The following is a 26424-nucleotide window of genomic DNA, read 5'->3' on the forward strand; positions in this document are numbered from 1 at the left end:
CCTGACCTCTTCCTCAGGCCGTGCCTGAACACCTAGCTGCCAACACTTTTTCTTGAAAACATATGACTTACCATGTCCAAGACCAAGCTGGGGTAACTCCCCCAAACTACAGCCGCTACCATCTTCCCACTCTAGTTAAAGGCAGGTCAGTGTTCTAGCTGGCTAGTGCAGGATCTTAAGTCCTCAACTCACCAGAACTCTTATTAGATCTATCTTCAGGATTCCTCTAGAATCTGTCCTTTAACCCTAGCACACTGACATAAGCCCCTTTCATCCTTTCCTAAAATCTAGTCGTTGCATTCTGTCATTGTAGATCTCTAGCCTTTGTCTATCCACTGTGACATTTTCCATATGGCAACTACAGTGGTTCTCCTCCAAGCTCTCGAGTCCAGCGGCTTCTCCTATCACCTGGAATAACATCCAAAGCACTAATCTGACCTCCAAGGCCTTCCAGACGGGCTCGTGTTAGCCCTGGGCCCTCATGTCCTCTGCTCTCATTCAATCACTCCTGTGCCCATACTCTTCCTGAAAACCGCCCAGTACCAATACCCATTTTCTACATTGTTTGTCTGTCCCTCGGCCATGGTGTCCCCAAAGGTACATTGAAGAATCTTTGCATTTTTATTTTAAAATTACCTTGTTGTGAGGGCTTCCTGGAACACTAACCACCAGGAGAAACGTGTTCTTTCCTTTCCTCCCCAGCCCATACTGCCTCGGTGATGTTCACAATATCTGACAGCCTTGTCTGCTGTCTCTTCTCCCACCGGCCAAATGAGAGTTAACACAAGTAGAGACCCTGGTCCGCCTGGCACCTGGTAGCTTCATCCATTGCTTCACAAAGTATCTGGTACCTACCGGATATTCAGCAGATAGGTTTAAGTAAACAAAGGAGTAATAGAGCCAGGCTACAGTTCCGTATTCTGCCAATAGGCACCACTCTGTGAGGCTGTGCTGTGTCCACACTTGACTTCTGTTTAGTTCCAGGTAGGCTCACAGAATGAAAGACCACCATTACCTACTGTGAATTTAAAAGTCTTAGCGGTAAAATTGTATGTGTCGTGGTGAGCAGGCTTTGCAACTTAAAGCTGCAATCTGGCCTCTACTTGGATTGGTGCAGTTATAATGTTTGAAAGAAATGCACTCCACATGCAGCTCTTAGTAAAATCAAATAGTGGGAGAAGGTGGCTCCTCTTCCTATCTAAGAATCTGTTTGACATACAGTTTTGTCACAAGGAAGATAGAGTCTTATCGGTGTTAAGTTGCCAACCTCTTGCCCAAATTATCCATAAGCCCTGTTTGCATCTACAGTGTTGAAGAAGAAATACCAAAGTAGAAAGAGGAAGGACCCTATTCTGATTATACGCATTACTATTCTATTCTAGTCTTGTAGTTGTTGTTTTAACATTTTTTATTATTATTATTATTATATCAGGGCAACACAACTATTTATGTGCTGGAAGAAATGACTGCATCATTGATAAGATTCGGCGAAAGAATTGTCCTGCCTGCAGACTCCAGAAATGTCTTCAAGCTGGTATGAACTTAGGAGGTGAGTGTTGTGGGCTTAGCTTGATATGCATTGTAACATCAGTAGAGCCTGTGTGCCACCCAAACTGAAGGTGTGGCTAACGTGAAGCAAAATTTCCAAAGATTCGTAAAAAGAAATCTTCGTTTTCATGGTGACACGTTTTCACAGAGAAATATTTCCAGCTGGAATTAAAAGGGGATGGCTATAGTTTGCTAAGTTTTGAGAATGGGATCTTTAGTCAAAATCAAAACAAAAATAATTACTTTTTGCATAAAATTATAGTTGGTGATTATCATCTCTGTCTCTAGATGATAGCACATCACATAGAGGAATGTATTCTTTTTTAATTTTAATTTTTTTTATTAATTACACTTTATTCACTTTGTGTCCCCCCCATAAACCCCTCCCTCCTCCCCTCCTAATCCCACCTTCCCTCCCCTCCTCCCCTTTCTTCACACATGCCCCTCCCCAAGTCCACTGATAGGGGAGGTCCTCCTCTCCTTCCTTTTGATCTTAGTCTATCAGATCTCATCAGGAGTGACTGCATTGTCATCTTCTGTGGCCTGGTAAGGCTGTTCCCCCATCAGGGGGAGGTGATCAAAGACAGGCCAATCAGATTATGTCAGAGGCAGTCCCTCTTCCCATTATTATGTAACCCACTTGGACACTGAACTGCCATGGGCTACATCTGTGCAGGGGTTCTGGGTTATCTCCATGAATAGTCCTTGGTTGGAGTATGAGTCTCTGGGAAGACCCCTGTGTTCAAATTTTCTGGTTCTGTTGCTCTCCTTGTGGAGACCCTGTCCTCTCCAGCTCTTACTATTTCCCTCTTCTCACATAAGATTCCATGCACTCTGCCCAACAGTTGGCCATAAAAGGAATGTGTTCTTAATCCCAAGAGTAATATTTATGAGAGAAAACTAGTGTAAAATGATTGAGGTTCACCAAAAGAACTGGAAAGAATAAAGCACTGAGAACCAGCTGAGAACCACAGTGTTCATGGATCAGAACCAACCCTACTAGATAGTAAAATACATCATACAAATAGAGTCAGGAAAGAAACCTGCAGCACACTGTCCTGTTCATCAGATGGAATGACAGAACAACCAGAAACAGATCTGGAAGTAGTTTTTCATTGAGTTCCCACCTTTCAAATGACTCTAGTTTGTGTCAAATCGACATAAAATTAGCCAGGACAATAAATAAAATATATTCAATACTGAAATTTTAAAATGTAATGAGATACTTCAGAGCTTCCATTTCTAGTACCATTTTTAAATATATATATACATATATATATATATGTCTGGTTGACTTTTATGTGTGATGTTTTTATTTATACGAAAGATCTTTTTACTAATATTTATATTTAAATTAAAAGTAAATAAAAATAAATTTAAAGAGATAAAATAAAATGATTGGTGAATAAAATATAGTATGTTAAATATGCATGTGTTTAGGATGTGTTAAACTGCAGAACATTTCCAATATTAACAAAAGCCAAATGAGGTTTATATGTGCTAACACAAACTTATCTCCACAGTGTCGTTCAGCAAAAACAAATTAAGGCTGCAAAATAGGGTATTTATATATTTTGGATTGAATATCTATTTTGAAAAGCAGTAGGATATACAGGAAGACCTGATTACTACCACATATTCTGTTCAACTTTGAATTTTAAGTTTACCTTAGAACCCTGTATCATATGCACATTACATATATAAAGAAATAAAATATTTTTAAAATGTAATAAAATATTATTTCATTCTCCCTTTGCTTGGTGAATGAATCTGCTGGCTGGCTAGTTGGCAGTAAACATGGATGCCTGTGGAGTGAAGAAACTCTTAGGAGTCAAGGGGAAGAGAATGTTGGCTAGGGAAGATGTGAGGATGAAAGCATGTCATGACCTTTACCAGGACCTCAGAAAGAATGGTATGATGAGAGGGTTAGGCAGGAACATCTGTTCTGCCCCCTCTTAGTCTTGTAGCCATAGACAAGTCACCTCTAGCCTATGCCTGGTGTCCTCACCTTCTGCATCTATCGACCAGCCTAATGATTGACTGGGTTGGGGCAAGAACTAAATGAGTAAATTCGCAGAGAAAAGGAAGTGGTCACTCAGTGTGTATGCTGGTTGCACTGGTCAGTTTCCCAAGACTGAAACAAATTATTAAGACAATGAGCTTATAAAGATGAAAGTTTTGTTTAGGCTCACAATTGTACAGCTGTCAGGCTATCATTATCCTTTTGAGGTGTGGCAAGGCAATAGGTCATGAGAGTGGCATGAGGTAAAACCACTGTGACCTCCCACTGCAGCATGCCCTTTAAAGATCCCTCCAGATCCACAGGACACTGTAAATTCATGCTTTTCTATGTCCATCCTAGCTCCTAAATAATAACACAGAGACCTATTGTATTTATTAAAAGCTTCAGATACCATAGCTGGGCAGGTACTGAGCTACTCTATCCCAACTCTGCTGGTCTGGCCTACTTCCCAACCGCGTGGCCGGTCACCTACCAGCTTAGTCTCACCTTGACTGCCTCTTCTCCATGCTTGTGGCAACTTCTAGGTCCCTACCGGAGATACTGCTCTCTCTCTCTCTCTCTCTGGACCCCAGGAGTCTCCTGACCAACTATTGGCTGTTCAGCTCTTTATTAACTAATCAGAAGTGATGGAGAACAAGTTTTACACAACATTGAGACAGAAGATGTTTCAAAAAATTACATTGTCAAAAGTCCAGACTGCAACCAGATCTCTGGGTACAGAAATGAGCCCTTGAACACACAATGCATAAAAACATCCTCCAACATTCCCCACACCTTTTAGTCCAGTAAAAGACTCTTTCTCTTACATTAATAAATTATATATAAAATAAGAACAATTGTTGAAACTGTCAGGTAAGAATTACATTCACAACGTCCAGTTCATTTGTATTTGGCAACCTTAGAGAAAGTAATCTATTATTTATCCTATCTTGGTGAGTTCAGAGATCTGAACTTAAATCATTTTCTATCATAACTTGCATCTATCAACCTATAAATATGTTTTTATACTTGAAAACTTTTTTTAAAATCCTAAAAAATTCAAGCTTAGTTGTGAGACTGTAACTATCTAGTCTTCAACCCCATCAGAGACCTGAGAAGGTTTAATATTACCTGAGCAAACAGGAAGTACAGAGCAAGCAGCTTCCAAAACTATAGAAATGACAGCGATGACAGAGACAATTGGCATCCTAGACAGTCACCTAAGGTTCCTTTATGCTGGAGCATCATCTTCAGCTATCTGTCCCAGAGTATCTGACTGTGTGTATTGTGTGTGTGTGTGTGTGTGTGTGTGTGTGTGTGTGTGTGTTTGAAGCAGGAATTATGAAGGACTTGCCTATGTTGTCCTTGCAAAGTTTGGTTTGACTTCCCTGCATGTCCCACTTTTGTAGTTTGGACAGCATACTGTCATCAATGGAAGCAAATGTTACTTGTTTGTAAATATTTACTATCTGCTTAACTTTGGAAACATCCACAGGAAGCTAAATAAAGCTTATTTCTGTAGTTAACTAAACTAGTACCTAATAAGACCACAAGTTTGATTGGCTGACTACTAAACTGCATTTTTAATTATCCTAAACCATAGCTTTCAAAAGGAATAGAGCTTCACATTACATTTTTGAATAAATTATATAGGACAATATCTTAAACAAGGGTTAAAACATATATACAGTATATTGTAACAAAAATAACCTTAAATTTATATCAATATACAAATATCCAAACCAATGTAAAATTGTTGGCTTGTTGAATGCTCTTTAGTTTAAAAGTAGATTCAATAATCTGCCTTTTTATCCTATTATTCATATATCCTTCCTTTTTTCCTTTCATCCCTTCTCCTCCTTTTCCCCCTAATACTAGATAGGAGAGAAAAGGGGAGAGAGGAAAGAAAATAAAGAGAAAAAGTGATCATTGAATCTAACCTCCTTTAATTTTATTTCCTCCCTGACCAAGAATATTAACAACTTGCAACCAGCCCCACTTAAACGAGGACAAACATCCATCACCCATCAAACAACTAAATATCACCCACCCCACCTCTTGGGAATGTGGGCATTATTCTCCTAAAATTGCTTCCTGCTGTCTGGGACAATGTTCCCTTTTTGGTATCCTAAGAAAATTGAGATAATGGTAAAGTACTAAGAGAGCTGGCTGTGTCATTTTTGTCCAGTCTCTATGTGAATGGAAACTGCAAGACTTAACTGAAATCCTGGCTGGGGCAGTCTGTGAGGCTGGACCACTTAAGCTAGTTGTTTAAGTTGTTCTGTGTACAGAGTTTTGAGGAAGCAACCACTGAGGCAGTCTGTGAGGTTGGGTCATCTGGACTACTTGTCTTGTCTTCTTTGTTGTATGGTCCTTTTGTTCTGTAAACATATAAATATTTAAAGGTAATTTTTTGCATTAGTACTTGTACGGAATGTGAAGTAAGCACAGTTTAGCTAAAGATAATTCTCTTTATGTTTGAGCAGGCAAAAGGCATCTGTCTTTCTTTATAAGTCAGTTTGGACTATATAACCTATAACATAGATTTTTGTTCTTACCCATATGGAAGGATGGCATAAGTCCTGAGGACTCTGTAGCTAACAAGATTTATTGGTTATACAGAAACATGTCTCAGTGAATCTCAGAGGTGTCCCCATGAAGAGGAATTTGAATATCATGTTACATGTTTTCTTGTTCTTCTTCATTTCTTCCTTCATGTATGCAGTCAGGATTTTTCAGGAAGTCTCCCATGGTCAAATCTAACCTTTACTAATTTTAAAGGAAATTAGTATAGCTTTTCTTTTCCTGTTGAAACAAAGGCAAAACCTCTCCCCTAAAACAAAACATTTTCTGTCTTCCATTCTGAAGTTAAGACATCCTTAAAATAAATAGGTTGTTTAGTTTAGCAAGTTTTTTCCCATAATCCAATGCCTCTCAGTAACTATTTTTTCTGCTCATTAACTTTTAAAAAACTTAAAGTTAATAAAGCATTATGTAATCCATCTCTGGGGATCTCTATTACCCCTTTCTGTTTACTAAGCAACATCTCTTTTAAAATACAATTCGATCTCTCTACAACTGCTTGTAGGGTTGTGTGGTGTACCTGTAATATGTTTTATATTGCAATTGTAAAAAGCTGTTTCATTTTACTAAAGACATATGCTGGAGCATCGCTAGTCTTAATTTGTACAGGTATGCCCATAATAGGCAAACCTCTAATAAGTGTGTAAACAAAACCAACCTTTCAGAACTTGTTGCCCGTTGAAATCCTGAACATGTGTATGGTGCACATACTTTAATTTTCCAGAATTTGCAAAATAAAACACTATTTGACAAATTTCATTTATTTAGCTACTTTTATGGTTACTTCCTACAGGTAGTAAAGTTTGGTTATATAAAAAACAAGTAGGACATTTCTTTATAATATCCTTGGCTTGTTGCCTAGTGATAGAAAAACCTTTCTTTAAACCTTTGATGTTAACATGGTGTTTGTTATGAAATTCTGAAGCTTCTAAAACATTTCCTATTAGTAACTTATCAATTTTATCATTATCTTGTGCTAGAGGGCCTGGTAGACCCATATGGGATCTGATATGTATTACAAACAATGGATGATTTCTATTTCTGATTACTTATAGTACCTGAATAAATAATGACATTAATTCTGCATTATCAGGAATAGGTTTAGCAGTCTATATATGTAAAACTCTTTCTGCATATTAAGAGTCAGTAACTATATTAAGAGATTCAGGAAAATCACATAATACCATAAGAATGGCATACAACTCTGATTTTTTTTAACTGAATCATAAGGACTCTTAGCCATTTTACTTATTTTTTCTGACTTGTAACCTACCTTTCCAGATTTATTTGCCTCAGTATAGAATGTAGGGGCTCAGAAGTGCTGGAGAACAAGTTTTACACAACACTGGGACAGGAGATGCTTCATAAAAATGACGGTACCAAAGTCCAGACTTCAACCAAGTCTCTGCATATAGAAATCAGCATTTGAATAAACAGTGCACACACATCCTCCATCCTCCAGTAGTATACCACGGCTGAGACGACACCTCCATCTCATGGCTTCTCGTTAGGAGGTACAGAGATCCAGTGGCTCACCAGAAGGAACAGAAGCCCTTAGCGAGCACAGTTGAAATGTCTAGTAGTGTTTTTAACTTGCACCAAAGAACGATTTACTTGCATATACTGTTAATATACACATATATTCTGTAAAAAAAAAAAAATGACTAACATGGAAAAACTATAGTAGTGGAGTCATCAAGATTATTTAGTAGAGTAATCAAAATTATTTAGGCTTTTTTTATTCTGTGATTACAGTTTCACATGCATGCAGAGAGCTGCTGTCAAGAGATTAGCAAGGAATTTTGGTGAAGTGGAATGATGGGTACATGATTGTTCCTTCTTTCCCTCTTTGTTAGTGATATGATCATTTTAAAGAAAGTAAGGAGTTCACAATTTTGAGCCAAGAATGGATGCATTCTTGAACTAGACACTCAAAGGAGCTACCCACAGAACAGGAAGGAGGGAGAGAGAATGGCTAAGACACCCTTCACACACTGCTGGGGAGTCCCTTAAAACTGAAATAGAATGATGATGGGAAAACAAAAGATGGAAAAATAAACGAATGGAAGAGTAAGGCTGACAGCAGGAGTGGGTTAGGGAGCAGGGCACAGGGCGGGTTTAGCTAAGGTATTCTGGCTCTATTTGCCAGCAGCTTTCCAAACTAGTTGGTGTGGTTGCCAACAAACTCAAGCAGTGTACATCTGCAGAGAGAGACTGCAGGATCCATGCCAGCGAGTGAGGCTGCCTATCGGAAATCCCCTAAGAAAGGTGAGTTGATGCCTTTGGTTGTCTCTGGAAGCGGACTGTCCAGCCACTGCAGAATGAAAGAGAGCCACTTATGAGAGAGTCTTGTAAATAGAAAGTTTCTTGGATTTCTTTTTCCTTTTGACTCAATGGAAACAATTTCAGTGGAACTTCCAAAACTGAGAGGGAAATAACACCCGTTTCTAAATCAATTAAAAGTAAGTTTGGGGGATTTTCTTTTTTTATATTTTTTAGTTAATTTATTTTTTAATAATTACAATTTATTCACTTTGTATCCCAGCTGTAGACTCCTCCCTCATCCCCTCCGAATCCCACTCTTCCTCCCTCATCTCCTCCTCTACCCCTCCCCAAGTCCACTGGTAGGGGAGGTCCTCCTCCCCTTCCCTCTGACCCTAGCCTATCAGTTCTCATGAGAACTGGCTGCTTGTCTTCTTCTGTGGACTGGTAAGGCTGGCCCCCCTCAGGGGAAGGTGATCAAAGAGCAGCCACTGAGTTCATATCAGAGACATTCCCTGTTCCCATTACTAGGGCAGCCACTTGGACACTGAGCTGCCATGGGCTACATCTGTGCAGAGGTTCTAGGTTATCACCATGCATGGTCCTTGGTTGGAGTATCAGTCTCAGAAAAGACCCCTAGGCCCAGATTTTTTCGTTTTGTTTCTCTCTTTGTGGAGCTCCTGTCCTCTTCAGGTCTTTTTACGTCCCCCTTCTTTCATAAGATTCCCTGCACTCTGCTTGGCTATGAGTCAAACTCAAAGTTTGGCTATGAGTCTCAGCATCTGCTTTGATACCCTGCTGGGTAGAAGCTTTCAGAGGCCCTCTGTGGTAGGCTCCTGTCCTGTTCCCTGTTTTCTCCCTCTTCTGATTTTCATGTCTAGGTAAGTCTATATAAATGGCCATCTTGCTATATGTGTTGAATTAGCACTTGGTATTCTTATCCCCCAGACATTTGTGAAGGAAAAGTTGTGGTGTTTTCAGGATTGATCCCACATAGAATGTATAGATTTTTCTCTATTGTTTCAATCTTCATACTTCTTATTTCAAATATTTTTATTATAATTTATAACTAATACACACATTAAATTTTCCTCCATTTTCCTTAGGTCTTTGGTTGGGTTGGTGTCTTGTTTGATGGAGGACATCTGATGGCAGAAGTGCACACATTTGTACATTTGCAGTAATGAGCTGGTCAGAGTAGACTAGTTTCCTTGGATCTTTGAAAACATAAAACACAGCTATGTAGGGAAATTATGCTTGGATATACATATACCCTCAATTTACGCTTTCCCCTGGCTTTTTCATTTATGGTCTGTCCTCGTGTTTTTCCTCCTATTCTAGAACTGTGGGCAGGGTCCTTTGTGCTGTTTGTGGTACCACACTTTGCTTTCTCAGATGGAGGAGTTTGCTATGAGAGCATTTGTCACTGCACTTTGTCTGTGAAGCACCAGGGCACCATTGAAAGTACAGCAGGCTTTTGTGTTACTGGATTCTCCTTTTATTTCACAACCCGCCTCATTTCTTTCTTCTAACCCTGTTACTTGCACTCACTTGGGGTTTTCACTGTTCCTTCATATCCCAGCCTTCTCTAGACCCCTCTCCTGGAGTCCTGGATTCAGAGGACTCCACCGAGAGGAGGTTCCCAGCAGCAAAGGGTCATTATCCGAAGGGCTTATGTGCGGGCTCAGTCTCCTGGCACACTGACCAAAATGACTGTTGTGCTTTCCTGCTTGTTCCTCACCCAAGCCGATGTGGCCTCATACAGGGCTCTTTAGTAGAAAGCATGGAGATCTAGGACGAGAAGGATTTGACCCAAGTCTTTGAAAGGAACTAGGCGTTATCAACAGAGTATAATAGGCATGTTTCAATTTAGGTTAATAACAATATCAGTCAATCTTATTATGGACATCATTAAATTACAGAAAAAATTAATATTCTAATTTTTATCTTCTTATTTTAGTTTATTCATACATTTAAAGTTAGAAAGGTGTTCATTTGTATTAAGCAGATGACAAAATTAGTTTTTATGCTTCATGGAACAAAATCAATAATGACCTCATTTTGGAATTGAAAGTTTTCAATATAGTTAGTTTGAAAATACAGGAACCAGCACTGTAGAGATAGCTCAGCAGTCAAGTGCATAAAAAATGTATTCGTTATCAAAAGTATAAAATCTAGTGTGAGGCCTCACAGCTTCTGTTTTGAATGGCTACTCCAACAGTCTAGAGGGTTGCTGGGTAACTTTTTTATAATAAAACTTGCAATAAGGTTTTATAATAAAGTATTTGTTTGTTTGCTTGCTTAAAGAGACCATATTGGATAGTTTTATGTTAAACTGACACAAAGCTAAAGGCATTTGACAGAAAGGAACTTCATTTAAGAAAATTCCTCTGTAAGAACAGGACTTGAGGAAGGGCATGCGTGGAGAAGGGGGAGGAAGGAAGGGATTGGGGGGAGGGAGGGAACTAGAGGGGGGATACAAAGTAAATAAAGTGTAATTAAAAATAAAATAAAGTGGGCTGTAGAAGTGGCTCAGAGGTTAAGAATGCTGACTGCTCTTCCAAAGGTCCTGAGTTTAATTCCCAGCAACCACATGGTGGCTCAGCATGAAATCTTGTGCCCTCTTCTGGAATGCAGGCAAAACACTGTATATGTAATAAATAAATAATTCTTTTTAAAAAAAATTAAGCTTAAGAACAGGCTACAGGACTACAGGCAAGCCTGTAGGACATTTCCTTAATTAGTGATTGATTGCAGAGGGCCCTGCCTATTGTGGGTAGTGCCATCCCTGGGCTGGTGGTCCTGGATTCTAGATTCTAAATGAAAGCAAGTGGAGCAAGCCAGGAGCAAGCCAATAAGCAGCACCCCTCCATGGCCTCTGAATCAGCTCCTGCCTCCAGGTTTCTGACCTGTTTGAATTCCTCTCCTTGTTTCTTCAGTGATGGACTTTGACATGAAGTATAAGCCAGATAAACCCTTCCCTTTACAGCTTGCTTTGAGGTCATGGTGTTTTAGCACAGCAATAGAAACCCTAACTAAGGCAGAGACATTACAAAAGATATCAAGGGAATTCAGAAAAATGATCAGGATATGCTTTAAGAACTTATATTCCACTAAGTTGGAAAGTCTGAAAGAAATGGATGTATTTCTAGATTGATAGGACCTGACAAAGTTAGACTGCCATGAGGAAAACAGCTTAAACAGATTTATAACAAGCAATGAGACCAAAGCAGTTATTTTAAAATGACAAAAGAAAATCTCTCAACTCCAAGTGCTCGGGCCAGATGAGTTTACTGATTAGTCTACCAAACCTCTGATGAGCTAACAACAATACTTGTTAAACAATCCCAGAAGGGGGGAGGGGAGGGGAAAATGCTACCAACTCTGTTTATGCAGCCAGTACCATTCTATCCCAAACTAAAAAGGACACACACGCGCACACACACACACCAGTCTTACTGATGAATATAGACATAAAATTTATGAGAAGTGTGTGGAGCATGAATTTAAGCACAGAACAAAAATATCATTCATGATGATCATGTTGGCTCTATCCTAGAAATGTAGGAATGGGTTAACATACAAAATGAATAATTATGTTGCATAAATAGACTCAAGGACAGAAATCACATAGTTATCTCAATAAATGCAGAAGAGGCTTTTAGCAGACTCCAACACTTTTATATGATACAAGCTCCGAATAAACTTAGAAAATGTAGCACAACAATAATGACAAGCCACAGTCAGCTTTGTGCTAACTGGGAGAAAAATCAAGTCATTTCTACTAAAATCTAACAAGACAAGGGTATTCATTCTCTTCACTCTTATGCAATATGGTGCCTGAAATCTTAGCAAGAACAATGAGAGAATGAAACAGAATGGGTACAAATAAGAAAGGAAGAAGTCAAACTATCCTTATTTGTAGTTGGTGTGACCACAGCACCCTTAGAACTGATGAACACTGGAAACAGAGTAGTATATGCAAACTGAACATAGGAAGAGCAATGGCTGTGTGTACCAATACAGAATGTGCTGAGAAAGGAATCAGGAAAATAATTTCATTCACAGGGGGAAAATGTCTTGGAATAAACCTAACCAAAGAAGTGAAAGACCTCGGCAGTGAAAACTTTAAAATGCTGAAGGAAGAAATTGAAAAGACATTGGAAGGAGCTTACAGATTGTAATAACTTATACTGAGAAAGTGGATACACTCCTAAAAGCAATCAACAGCTTCAGTGCAATCCTCTTTAAAATTCCAGTTCCATTCCTGACCAAGACTGAAAAAAAATACACAACAATCTCACCGTTCATGGAACGGCATTACAAATTCCAGAGTAACCAAAGCCACCTTGAGCAAAAAGAACCATGATGGTGGTTCTACTGGGCCTACAAGTTATATCCTACAGAGCCACTGTCACAAAAATATTACTATACCAACACAAGGACAGACCCAAATCAGTGGGCTACTACTGAGGACCCAGATGTAAACTCACTCAGCAACCTGAGTTTTGACAAAGACATCAAAAATATAGATAGGAGAAAAGACAGTCTCGTCAGTAACTTACACTGGGGAAGTTGAATATCAGCATGTAGAAGAATGAAACTAGATGTCAGTCACTCACCCTGTCCAACATCATTTCCAAATGGATCAAGGACTTAACAGATGGCCTGAAATTTTGAAAGGTTAAAAGGACAGAGTGTATAGAAAAGAACTTTCTGAAAGAGACTCTGCTTATGTAGACAGATGAAATCATGCATGTATGTGTCATGAAAATCGTAGCAAACTGTAGGAGGACAAAGGAAACTAATAAGAGGGGTGACAAAAGAGGGTGTCTGAGTGGAAAGGCAATAGTCCTGAATTTATCAAACACTTGATGGAAATGCCCTGATCAATGCACTGCTCGTATAGCATTGAGATATTTTTAAAAGCCAAAGTGGTAAGCTTCTCCAGCACAAATAAAACAGTCAACAGAGTTCAGGGACAGTCTGCATAAACTCAAGCTACTTGCTGACTGCTCATCTGACAGAGGGCCACTGTCCAGAGTACAAAAGGAGCTCAAGCATTTCAACAACAAAGAACAATCTGGTTTGCAGAAGGGGAAAGAAGTAATTCAAGGGACCAACAAACATATGAGAAAAAACACTCAGCATCATTAGCCATGGTGGAAACGCAGATCAGAACTAAGATATGGTAACTGGCATCCTAGTAGATTGGCTGTTTTAAAATTCTGGCAGTAGCTGGAGACACGACTTAGCTGTGAAGAGCACTGGCTGCTCTTCAAGAGGTCTTAAGTTCAATTCCCAGCAACCAAGTCATAGCTCACAATCATCTGTAATGGGATCTGATGCCCTCTTCTGTCACGCAGGTACACATGCAGATAGAACACTCATATACATATAAATAAATAAATACATTTTAAAAATTCTGGCAAAGATATTAACATGTGGAGAAAAGATATTAAGATGTGGAGAAAAAATGAAATTTTATACACTGCTGATGAGAACATAAATTAGTATGGCCATGATGATGAACAGTATGATGGTTCCTCAAAGAACTGAAATTAGATCTCCTGAGCTGGGAGTGTAGCTCAATGGTAAAGTACTGTGAAGAATGGACAGACCTGAGCCCAATCTTTAGCACCACAAAGATAGATAGATAGATAGATAGATAGATAGATAGATAGATAGATAGATACAGACATACATACATACATACATCAGACAGATGATAAATAGAAACATAGATATATATACTTACACACATACATATATGATAGACAGATACATGCATACACAGGTAGATATATAAATAGATACATACATAGCTGATAGGTAGATAATAGGGAGGTAGGTGATAGATAAATAGATTGATAGTGATAGATAGATAAATAGATTGATAGTGATAGATAGATAGATAGATAGATAGATAGATAGAAAAGCAGATTTCTGCCATATAATTTAGTCTTTCTCACTGCTACCCTTCTGTGTATCTATTCAAATGAAATGAAATCAGCACACCAAAGAGATGCCTGCATGTTCCCTGAGGAACTTCTCTGAATGTCTAAGATATGGAGTCAGCCTTGCTGCTCATGAACACAATGAACAAAGAAAGTATAATACATGTCCACAGCAGGATATTCTTCAACCATAAAGCAGAATAAAGTTCCTTCATTTTCAACAGAATGATGAAGCTGAAAAGCATTTTAGTTACGTGATTTAAAGCAGACACAGGATGACCGAAGTCACACATTCTCATATGTGGAGGCTCGAACCACTAGCATGAAAAGCAGAGTAATGGTTGCTAGAGATTGAGAAAGGAGGCAGGGTTGGAAGGGGACTGGATTTGATCCCTGCACACTGTATGCACATAAAACATATCAAACTGCACCCTCACTAAAGTGTGAATCCAATGCATATTGGTAGCATTGGAGACTATAAAACACCTACTCATTATTGTGGACATAGTTTTCTGTATTATCGAGGGGATTAAGGACGGAGTGGGAAAGATAGGTGCTGACTGAACAGTAATCATTTACCATTAGACACAGAGTTTCTTAAATGCTGAACTATCAAAGCTAATTAAAAAAAATGGCTTCCTTGTCTTAAAGAAAGGTCTGTCGATAACAATCATCAGCATCAGGAAAAGTCCTTGAAAATAATATTGTAAATTATTGTATTTATTGTAAATTATTTTATTATTGTAAAATAATATTGTATTTATAGTTTCCTCGCCACTCTAATATACCCTTAAAAACAGACATGTTAGAGAGTGCTGTGTCTCAGAAAACAATGGCTTTCAGGATCTCTCTGGTAATGTCTTTACCTAAATCCTACAAACATGTGGATTGAATGTTCATTTTCAGAGACAAAGGAGGGCTTCGAATCCTCAGACAAGGTACATGGAAAGAGTGATCTTGCGTTCTGTATCAGAAAGTCAGGCTGGGAACCGCGGTGAGAAGCTGAGGGAGGGTGCAGCAGACGGCTCAGGGGTGAAGGTCTCGTAGCCAAGCTTCATGGTCTAAGTCAGTTCCATTCCCGGAAGCCTCATGGAAAGAACTGAATCCACAAGTTGTCCTCTGACACTCGCGCACAGGCACACCCTCCAGATAAGTAAATAAGCAAAGCAATGTGCAATTCTAAAATGTAAGCTTGTAAACAAAATACAGAAGCTACAGGAAAGGGTCCCGTTCAGTCTGTAGTTTACCAGCAGATAAGGACCCAGCATGGCGATGTCCCCCAGTGTCACTCCATTGCTTGTCTGTCCTCACCCTAAATCCTGGACACATTTGTAAGAAAGAGCAGAAGGTGTGAGGATGTGGGGGGATATCAGATGCATAAGAAGGCCAAGAGCAGAGCCCCTGTATTCCTATTTGTACTTACTTTGTATTGCTCGAATAATAATAACCAGTTTATTGGTTTAAATGAAATTACATGAAAATTTATTTTTGCGTAAATGTACATGTTAGAAGTCTAAAGTGGATCTTGCTGAGCTCAAGTCAATGCATCAGCAGGCTGGCTTTCTTTGAGGAGGCTAGACAGAGAATCCACTCCCTTGCCTTCCCCAGTTCCTAGGAGCTATGTACATTCTTTGGCCTGTGATCGGTTCAGTTGCCATGTGAGATAACACCTAGGTAACAGGAGTCAGGAGAAAAATTCCTCCTGGGGCAGTGATCTGCTGCTATCCTGGCCCTGCCTCCTAAAAGCTTCGCAGCCTTCCAAAACAGTGCCACCCACTGGGGAGCACGCCCGTAAAGCACGAACCTGTGAGGGACGTTGACATCCTCTAACAAAGACGGTTGTTCTGCCCAGCCTGGTTCGTAAGAACCCCTTCCCACTAGAGCATGCCACTGCTGACTCTGGGGTGCTTCCTATTCTGGCCCTCCATATCCTTGCTCACTCCCACTACTGCGCTCTCCTACCCTTCTTCTTTTCCTGGACGCACTCTCAGTTCTTGCACACAGCCTCCTGGTTGTACCTCTGCCCACACAGTTCTGAAATGGTTCCTCCCCAGTGTGGTGCAACTCTTCCACCAACACAGACCCACCTAAAAAAAACCTTCACTGCCGAAAGACGGATTTTACACAGTGGGAAGAGCCATCCTTCTTACTACATAACTTTATTAAGACTTTGTATTGCTTCCTTTGAGAGAGTTGCTCATCCCCTCCCCTCTGCCTCCAAGGCTCTGTCACAGCACCAACCACACTGCACTGCAATTATTTGTTTATAGGCATTGCGGGCCAATCCTTCCTTCAACCTGTCAGAACTGGAGTGCCCTCTCCTGTTTAGAGGGGGCGCATTATGTGCTTAGCAGGTCTATGGAGTGAGTGAAGAGAAATACGGTTAAACCATGCCCTGTACTACTAAATAAGCCCACCCCCACTGATGTTTAGTAAAATAATTATTAAAGACAAAAGGTATTTCTTGTTTAAACTAACCCATAACATATTTCAAAAGCACTGCTTTATCAACGTTCTGTGGTGACATCATTTTCTATCCCTTTATATAAGTTGTTCTCAATCTTTGGGTCATGGCTCCTGTGGGGGTTAAATGACCCATTCACAGAACACCTAAGACCATTGGAAAATACAGATATTTACATTACAATTCATAATAGCAGCAAAATTATAGCTATGAAGATGATTTTATGGTTGGGGTCACTACAGCATAAGGAACTATATTAAAAGATCACAGCATTAGGGAGGTTGAGACCCACTATTCTATAGTAAAGTATAATTTCCAAAAATTCTGTGTCTGGGCCTAATATCCATGTTAGTGTGATCTGGAAATTTCTTTCGTGATAATATACCTCAGAAATGAGTTCACTCTTCTTCCTTCAGGAGGAGGTTCAAGGGATGCCGAACCTCACCTTGTTGCTTATTTGCTATAGTTTCTGTCATGGGCATGGAGGAATGGCATTTCAGACTAACTGTTGGTGCTGCCAAACTGGGAATGCCAGCCTGGTCTCGTAGGTTTCAGTTAAACATTAGGTTCAAGGTGAAACGTTATGGTGAGTTAACCTAAAACAAAAGGGCGGATAACTTACCCCCTCCTCCCCAAAAATAAATAAGTGTGAAAAATAAAGATAAGGGAAGGCGGAGCAGGGAGGCTATAACCTGGGCACTGGCAGAGGCAAGCAGGTAATCCCAGTTCAAGGCCGCCTGCTCCACATAGTATTTGCAGGCCAGCCAGGGCTACATCATGAACACCTGCCTCAAAGGCAAAGGTAATAGAAAAGAAAACTGCAGGAGTGGAGCGAAAATGAAAACGTGGCTGAGGAGCTGGGTGTAGTAGGTGACTCATGGAGTCCCAAGATTGTCACCCAGGGGCCAGGTGGGGAAGAGTAGAGAGTCCAGGTGGGAAAATCACTTGTATTTGCAGGAACTTCCAGACAGACAGAAATCCTGTGTCTTGGCGGTCAGCCAAGAGTAGACTGTTAGGGCACACACATGTGCCCAGGTTTTCAGGACCACTTAGAGCGCCACACCAAAACCCACACGTGGAGAGCACGCAAGGGCGCTGGACTGCACATAGAGTGAAGCCATCTTGCCGTTTCTTCACAGTGGAGCCATTTGTAATCAGACGCTGAGCCTGGCCAGGCCCAGGGCAGCCACTCATGGGATAGGATAAGAAACGCCCTTTGGAAGATGAGAAATAGTCTATAAATTCAGGGGTGTAGACCTGTTACCCCCAGATGGCAGCACCAGGAAGTTGATCCTGGGGTGCAGGACCTGCCACACGTCTGGAAGAGTTCTGGGGAAGCCCCGTGTCACCACAGGAACAAATATTCTTCTTAATGGACAGCTAGTAAAGGGGCCTATTGTATCAAGCCTAAATTAAATTTAATGTGAGGTGAGCGCTAAAATCAGCCATTACTCATTTTTTATGAGGGTGGCGACATACAGGATACGCACTACTAGCCAGCCATACACACGCCCTTTGGGTGTGGTGGTCACTTGGCTGTAAACTTGTTGTAAACTTGATGATATAATTACCGTAATCTTGGGCACTCTTTCCAGGGGCTGTGCGTGTGCCCAGGTTCCTGGCAGGTTTTGTTGGTACTTCTTTTGTGTTTGTGTCCCACATAACCAGCTGGAACGCTGAAGAAACGATGGAGTTTCAGGTGTGAACGGACTGGTTCTTGCGGCAGCCCTCCTCCTCCGGGGAAGTTGGTGAAAGCACACCTGCCTTTGAAGCACAGCTGGGCAGGCCGCTCATGGGTTGAGTAACAACTTCTCACCTCCAGACACTTGTCCTGAGGAAGGCAAGCTAGGATTGCCACATTTTTTTATCATATTATTTTTAATATAATTTTTATTACAGTTTATTCACTTTGTATTCCAGCTGTAGCCCCAGCCTCCAGCCCTCCCAATCCCGCCCTCCCTCATCTCCTCCCATGCCCCTTTTCCAGTCCTCCTTCCCCTCCATCTGACCCGACCCTATCAGGTCTCATCAGGACTGTCTTTAAGAGTCTTCTTCTGTGGCCTGGTCAGGCTGCTTCCCCTCAAGGGGAGGTGATCAAAGAGCCAGCTAACTGGAGTTCATGTCAGAGACAGCCCCTGTTCCCATTACTAGAGAACCCATTTGGAGACTGAGCTGCCACAGGCTACCTCTGTGCAGGGGGTCCAGGTTATCTCCATAAATGGTCCTTGGTTGGAGTGTCAGTCTCAGAAAAGACCCATAGGCCCAGATTTTTTTGGTTCTGTTGTTCTTGTGGAGCTCCAGTCTTTCTATCTCTCTCTTCTTTCATAAGATTCCCTGCACTCTGCCCAAAGTTTGGCTATGAGTCTCAGCATCTGCTTTAATACCCTGCTGGGTAGAGTCTTTCAGAGGCCCTCTATGGTAGGCTGCTGTCCTGTCCCCTGTTTTCTTCCTCTTCTGATGTCTATCCCATTTGCCTTTCTGAATGAAGATTGATCTTCTGGAGGGATCTCCATCCCTGATCTTAAGCTGTACTACAGAGCAACAGTTATAAAAACTTCATGGTACTGGCATAGAAACAGGCTGGTAGATCAATGGAACCGAACAGTACACCCAGAAATAAACCCACACACTTACAGACACCTGATCTTTGACAAAGACGCCAAAACCAAACAATGGAAAAAAGACAGCATCTTCAACAAATAGTGTTGGTCTAACTGGATGTCTACATGCCAGATTTTAAGAATAGTAAAAATATAATTTTGTGTGAAAAATTCCAGATTTTGAAAATGAGGATTTTTTTCTTTTTTTATAATTTGGTTTCCAGTGTATGACACCTGCCATTAGGAAAGTTATAGATGCATGATAAATTAGCATGCTTCTCCTGTCAATTCTCCTGTCCTCTGTGCAGTCTAGGGATTTCCTCTCATGCTTAGTTCTTTCTTCCTGTTTTAAGAATTTTCTTAATGTAGACTGCTGGCTCCCAACCAGGGGTGATTTCCTTCTGGAATGGACAGTCGACAGTCTGGAAACCTTTCTGGTTGTCACAGCTGGGGGCTGGGGCGGGTACTGGCCTCTAACGGGGAGAGGACTGAGGCTGCTGCTGAACGCTCTGTGACACACGGCATTGTCCCTGCCGCGGTGAACTAGCCAATCCAAAACAACATGGAGTGGAGGAGACCAAAATGGTAATGTTCCACCATTCTTCTCCCTCCCTCTCTCCTGCCTTTTCTCCCCCTTCCCTCCATATCCCTCCCTCTCTCCCTCTAATATTGCTCATATTCCCTCTGTTTTTTCCTTCTTCAGACTCTTTAGGTTGGTAGCTCACAATAGCTCTCACATGCAAAAACAAATGAACAAATAATCACGTGCAAATTTAAGAACAAGAGCCCTAAAACCTCCGCCTACAGATATATTCTGACATGTGAGCCTTGGGAAGCCCAAGATTCTGCATGGGGAACTCACACCTGAGTCTTCCCAAGGATGATCTGGGGACAAGACTTGGATGAGTGTGGTGGTCAGCTCTGTTGCCATGGTTTCTGGGGTCTTATATCCTTCACCATGAGCTTGGTTAGATGTTACTGTCTTTATGAAGCCATACAACACAAAAGGCTCCTAACCAGCAATTGTGTCTTGGCAGAAAAGAAGCTGAAATGTAATTGTGAGTGAAGACTGAGAGCACATGTCATTGTGATGTTCAGCTTTTATTCTTGGCCCGAGTAGCTAAATAATGTATCCTATCATGTTTTCCAAGAATTTGTGATTTCCTCAGTTTTTGGTTAAAGTCTCCTTTGTAGACATAAGGATCTTTTTATAGTGGCTTCCTGCAGATACAGAGTTAAACTTCTGGTTTTATTCTAAGCATAAGAACAAATAGGAAGAGAGAGAGAGAGAGACTGCTAACCATATAGTTGATAATATGGAGAATAATTTGTCTGAATGGTTTCTTTACTAAACAGTTGTAATTTAAATGTTTTAAACTATTAACTTAGGTAATACATTAAGGACAGTTGTAGGGATGTAAGATCTGTCTATCAAATGCTGTTTGGTACTTGGAAAGATGGAATATTTACTCCTTAGTAGTTAACCAGCTTTGGCACATGCAGAACATTGCATATTTTCACCACTAACCTGTTGGTTAAACTGCATAGTATTTTGGTTGTGGCTATTAAAACAGCTCCTTGGAATGTAAATCAGAGAATGGCATGTGACAGTGACTGGGTGACATATCAAGCCTGTTCATGGCTGTCTTGTTTCCAGAACACCAGTGTCCTGCCGCATGCACAGGACATGTCAGCTCATATAACAGTGGTGACCTTCTGGACAGCTGGCCAAGAATCCTGAAGATCTTTAGCCTCCAAATTCAGCAACTTCCTGCTGTAATTCTGGAGAAAGTGTGTTTTGCTGAGGTCGAGTTCTGTCTGGGTAATCAGGCCCCTTGCTCCAGCCTTCCCAGATCCTCTGCTGTTTCACCCACGTGCCTTTGTGGAGGACACTGATTTTGTTCAGATGGCTGGAGCTGTTTTCCAGGGAGACAAGCCTACCCTCGGGCTCACGATGAAACCTCACAGCCCTGCTTTGTTCCTCTGAAAAGCCTGGTTAGAGAATGCAGTGATGATGCTGGGAAATCTAACTGGTTCAAGACAACCAGAAAAGGATTTGCTAATTTGTTTACCACCTTCTCTTTCCTTCACTTTTCTAGCGTGTACTTACTCACCGCCTGCTGTATTCCACACAGCAAAGTGCTTTGCAAGCCAGAAACCACAGGAGAGTTTAGAGTACCTCAGGGTACAGGCCACAGCCGTGTGGCCTTTATCTCCCTGTCATACCCTGAATAGAGATCATGTCTAGCAGGGTTTCTGACACTAACTGTGCATCCAGAAAACAGACATTAAAGACTAGAAAGTCGCTAAGAGAGTGTTATGGGTTCCTACTACCCCCATGGAAATTGGGGGATTAAAGATTATAGTGAAGATTAAAACTTGTATTTCATATGATGTGTAACTTGAATCTATTTGAAAACCATAACATGAACCTGGCCATTATCCAAGTCATCAATGAAGATCTGACTTTCAGTTGACCTTGAAGATCCTGCAGGCACGGGTGACAGTCCATCATGTCCCACCGGAAGGAACTTGCTCAGGTGCTAATAGTGGCAGCCATGGGGTCCACCCATGCATTTTTCCGATGAGCTTCATGAAGTGGTTTGGCAATCACTGTGCTATACCAGCTGATGTTGGTGTGAAGCAAGCCTACCTCAGGAGCAGAAGCAAACACTAAGGAGGAAGTGACGAGGCAAGCAGCTGGAAAGAGGAAACAAAGTCTAGGTTTTCCCTTACTGTGAATGTGACCTTTCTTTAAGAGTTACGAAAGGGACACTAGAATCTTTAAATGAATTGCTAAGGCTATGGGAACTGAGATTCTCCAAGAAATGCTTTCAGAAAGGCCTACTTTTCCTTCAAGAAGTTCTCTGGGCAGCTCACCCTCACACCTTTAACCACTGGTTCCCCCAGAAGCCTGTGGTCCTATCACATGTAAAATAAATGATAGACTCCTTCAGGCACCCCAGCTTCTGGCTCTGGAAGTTTTCTGTACCTTGTTTTTCTGTTCTTGGTTAGGTTCGGAAGGAGGTTGCTGTTTGTCTGTCTGTTTCAGCTAAAGGGTGTTAATGTGAAGAATAGTTTGGAAATGAAGACAGAAAGCATAGTGTCTTAAAGGAGCTTTTGTTTGGCCTTTGATGCTGAGCTGGTTTTGAGGGAGTCTCCAGTGCTCTGGAATTTACACTGTGGCAGGAGACCAAAGGACAAAATAGAAGTGAGCCTTGTAAACAGCTGGGCAGGGCAGGCCTGTGCGGGTGTGGTGCTGCTTCTAGCCTGTCCCAGGCTCTGCAGGACTGACCCCTGAGTCCAGGCGCTCTGGAAGGGAGACCCAAGGAGCCCCTGCATGTTGCCATTTCATTGCCTCAAAACAGACCAGTTTGGTTTGGCTCCACTAGATCAGGGAGTTTTCAGACCAACTCTACCAGCATCCTGAAGAGAACCCAGCCTAGAAAAATAACTTTTTTCAACTCTATGCATCATTGGCTACTATTAATTCTTAATTTAGACTTCTTCTGATAATGTCAGAGGAATAAAATGTGGAATAATATTTCTTTTAGAAGCTGTAAACATTGACATGTGTGTTCCCTTTCCTTGGGCCTGCCTAATTCTCCCTGTCACCTGAGTGGTGTCCTGTGAACTAGTCACTGTGCGTTTCCCTGGTCCTCTTGCTTATTACCGCTAGCTTGTCACGAGGAGATTGTTGAGTGCTAGCTGGCTGCTTCATCTCCTGTTTGTAAAATATCCTCAACAGCAGAGCAACAGTTCTCAGAAAGGGATTCTATTCTCTGTGTGCTTCCAGTTGTGAAGTCTTGGTCATTGTTAGTCTCTGTTAGGTTATCTGGCCTTTCCTGTACTTTTGCTCTTGAATAGTTTAAAGTATTTTTAATCACAATTTTATTGTTTAACACTGTTTAATATTATTAACATTAATTATTTATATTATTAATACTTGTTGATACTAGCAATATCTTATTTAATCACAATATAATCCAGTAAAACTTGCTCAGCTTACTTTTCATGTAAATAATGTAAAAGATTACTTATAATCTGGTTCAAATTAAGGTGATTTTGTAAAATAAAACAAGCTTCCAAGTAATTTGTTCTTGAAAAACTAATTAGAATTGCAGTGATATAGCTATGAATAATTATTTTACAGAAACAATGTGGAACTAAGAAGAAAGAACTCTTCTTCAAGAAAAGTAGCATTGAGGATAAAACTTGATTGGTCTTTCAGTCTGTGTGTTATCTCCTCCATTGGTAGTTTTTGTTTCTTTTATCATTTTAGATTTTGTGTGTGTGTGTGTGTGTGTGTGTGTGTGTGTGTGTGTGTGTGCTGCATTCATCCCAGTGCCTGTGAAGGTAAGAAGGCATCAGATCCCCTGGAGCTGGAATCATGGATTTCTCTAAACCAACATACAGTTTCTGGACACTGAAATGGCGTCCTCTGCAAGAACAGCAAGTGCTCACAACCACTGAGCCATCTTTCCAGACCCTGTTTTTTATTTCTTATGTGCATAAACCTTATAGTCTGAAGTAGATTGGAGTGAGAGCTTTCGTGGGTGCCTTGGCATTCTCTGGTGCGCCCCACGTTTTAAGGCCCGTGGATGCTATTGAGGAAACATGGAGCGTACTGCAGTAGAGCAGGGACCGAGGCTGAGAAGGAGGGTGTGAGGGGTCAGTCACAGGAGGGAAATGCGAGCAAATGACCCTGTGTGCTCATTTAAGGAGCACTGTACTGAAACGTTTGTGAAAACGACACTGTGGGCTAGTGTGGCACCGTCCTCCTCTGCCTGTTAGACAAGCTTCTTTGGAACCCAGGGTCTAAACATACTAAACATACTTTCTGCCACTGAGCTCCAAACTCTTCACTTTCCCATATTTTATTTGCGTGAAAGAGGTTTCACGGAGTTAGCTACCAGCATGAGGAGGTCTGCTCAGGGCCACACTAGGGCTCCCTATTTGGTCAGGACTCTCCCTTTTGCTTCATCCTGCTCAGCCTGAACTCTCCAGGTATCCTGAGAACTTGAGAGGGCAGAGCCAATGGCACAGACCATTAAGCTGGGCACCGAGGTCATTTCCAGGTCACTGCCTCCTGCCACTTTCTCATGCCTTGTTCACCTCTGCAACCTTGTTACAATAGTAATGCTTCTTCATAAACCATTCTTAATGAGTCTACTTACCTGGCATACCAATGAGATCTGCTCCATGTAACAAATTCTCTGCTCATGCATGTGCCAAGAAGGCAGCTGTTGCAGCTGTTTAAGAATTTGCCCTGTGGAGCAGGAGTCTTTTTCTGGATGGTCATGGCTATTATTGTGCTGGTTTTTCTTATTTAATATTATAATTTTTATGCTTCTGCTTTTTGAGACATACTCGCAATCTGTAGCCCAGGTTTGCCCTGGAGGTACTATGTAGCCCCAGCTAGCCTTGAACTCACTGTGTAGCCTCAGCTGGCCATCTCCTGTATTATTTCCTAAGTGTTAAGATTACAGGTATATGCTACCATACCTAGTATTTAAGGAAATACTGATTTTTTAAAAATCTGTTTTATAAAACTACTGAGAGATTTTACAAATATATCAATATTCTGCATAGTGATTCCCAGAAAGCAGGACTTATAGAGATCACTATCTGTATTTTCTGGAGATTATTAAATTGATTTTAAAAATGGGTGTCCCAAGAACTCAGTGATCAGGTGCAGTCTTGCTTTAGGGCTTTGATTCTTAGCAAAGCGTAGGTTCCTCCTCTGCTAGATTTGAGATCTTAGGCAAACTGACCATTTTGCTTCCTGCCTTTTGTAGAGCTCTCTTGCTGTCGCAGTAAAGGTGACATAGCCAGGAGCGAAAGCGAAAGGCTTGCCTTGCCCACTCTAGCAGCCCCAGGACGTGCTTGGTTGCCCTGCCGTGGGGACTAGAAAACAGGCCTGTGAGTTGGTTGGGGTGGACATAGGTCTTCTGTTTAACACACTCCTCTGCAGAGAGGAGCCAGTGGGGACACTGAGGACAGCCGAGCTCTCGATCCTCCTCTGATCCCTTTGGAGGTAGATGTCTGCTTTGGTGTTGGTCACAGGTATAGCCTGGAGTTTCCAGATCTTTACCGATCAGTCGCATCCTCCCAGCTATGATGTCAGCATCCTGCCTTTCCACCAATCACTTTGCCCTCTGAACAATGGTGGGAACACCCCAGCCACCTCCTGGTGTGAATGAAGATTAAATGCGGTATTTTCAAGAGAGGCCAGCTTAGAACTCGCCTAGCATATAGATCTTTGGTTGCCCTTCTAACACCTCCCAAATCATAAACGTACTCTTGGAATTCAGAGAAAAACAAATGTCTGAAATTTCGGGCTGAGCAAACAGCTTGCTTGTAACGAGGAGGCTACTTTTTTTAATGTGTCAGGAAAGAGATGGGGTTGGAGGGCAGTAGTCAGGGTTTTTCTTCATAACACCAAAACTTTTTTTAAGTACTCTAAAGTCATTTGCCCTTTATGCATAGTTTTGAAAAATAACACTTAGATTATATCTTACCACACTTGCAAGCATAAGGGGTTTCTTCCTCTGTTTCAGACAAATTTGAACACACCAGCTCCTTGAACATGTGTAAGACCGGAATTTACCTCAGAGGGTCTTCCTGACTTCCACAGTGGGGCTGCAGATCTGCATCCCGTCACTCACTTCTACCTTAGGGCTGAGCTGCACTCCAGCAGCAGGACGCCTGCCTTCAGGGCCTGGGGTGCTTAGAAAGCAATATTGCATGTTCTTGCTAGCAGTGAAACTCCAGCAAGAACGTTTTGGAAGCTCAGAGGGAGTTCCCTTGCTGTCTGTTCTAAATCCCTTCTTTGGTCTCTAAAGCCTTTATATTTTATCTCACCCTTAGTTGAAAAGGGAAAATAGGTGGTCATCACGATTTGGAAAATGTCCCTTCAAGTTTCCAAAGTACTACTGGGAAGGGCGGGAGGAACAAAAATGAAAATAAAGCTACCAGGTTATATTTATTTATCAGCCCTACCCAGAA

At 41.3% G+C, this 26424-nt stretch overlaps 1 protein-coding gene across 6 annotated transcripts in view; it reads left to right on the forward strand.

Moving 5' to 3' along the window:
* Nr3c2 (nuclear receptor subfamily 3 group C member 2) overlaps positions 1-26424 on the forward strand; it is a 325325-nt gene that overhangs the window by 236452 nt on the left and 62449 nt on the right. For all 6 annotated transcript variants that reach the window (XM_060393185.1, XM_060393181.1, XM_060393182.1 and 3 more), the window contains exon 4: positions 1433-1549. In XM_060393185.1, the coding sequence (XP_060249168.1) occupies positions 1433-1549 (117 nt within the window). The remainder of the gene's footprint in view (positions 1-1432; positions 1550-26424) is intronic.

The sequence above is a fragment of the Meriones unguiculatus genome, chromosome 10, assembly GCF_030254825.1.
Source record: "Meriones unguiculatus strain TT.TT164.6M chromosome 10, Bangor_MerUng_6.1, whole genome shotgun sequence".
Lineage (NCBI taxonomy): Eukaryota > Metazoa > Chordata > Mammalia > Rodentia > Muridae > Meriones > Meriones unguiculatus.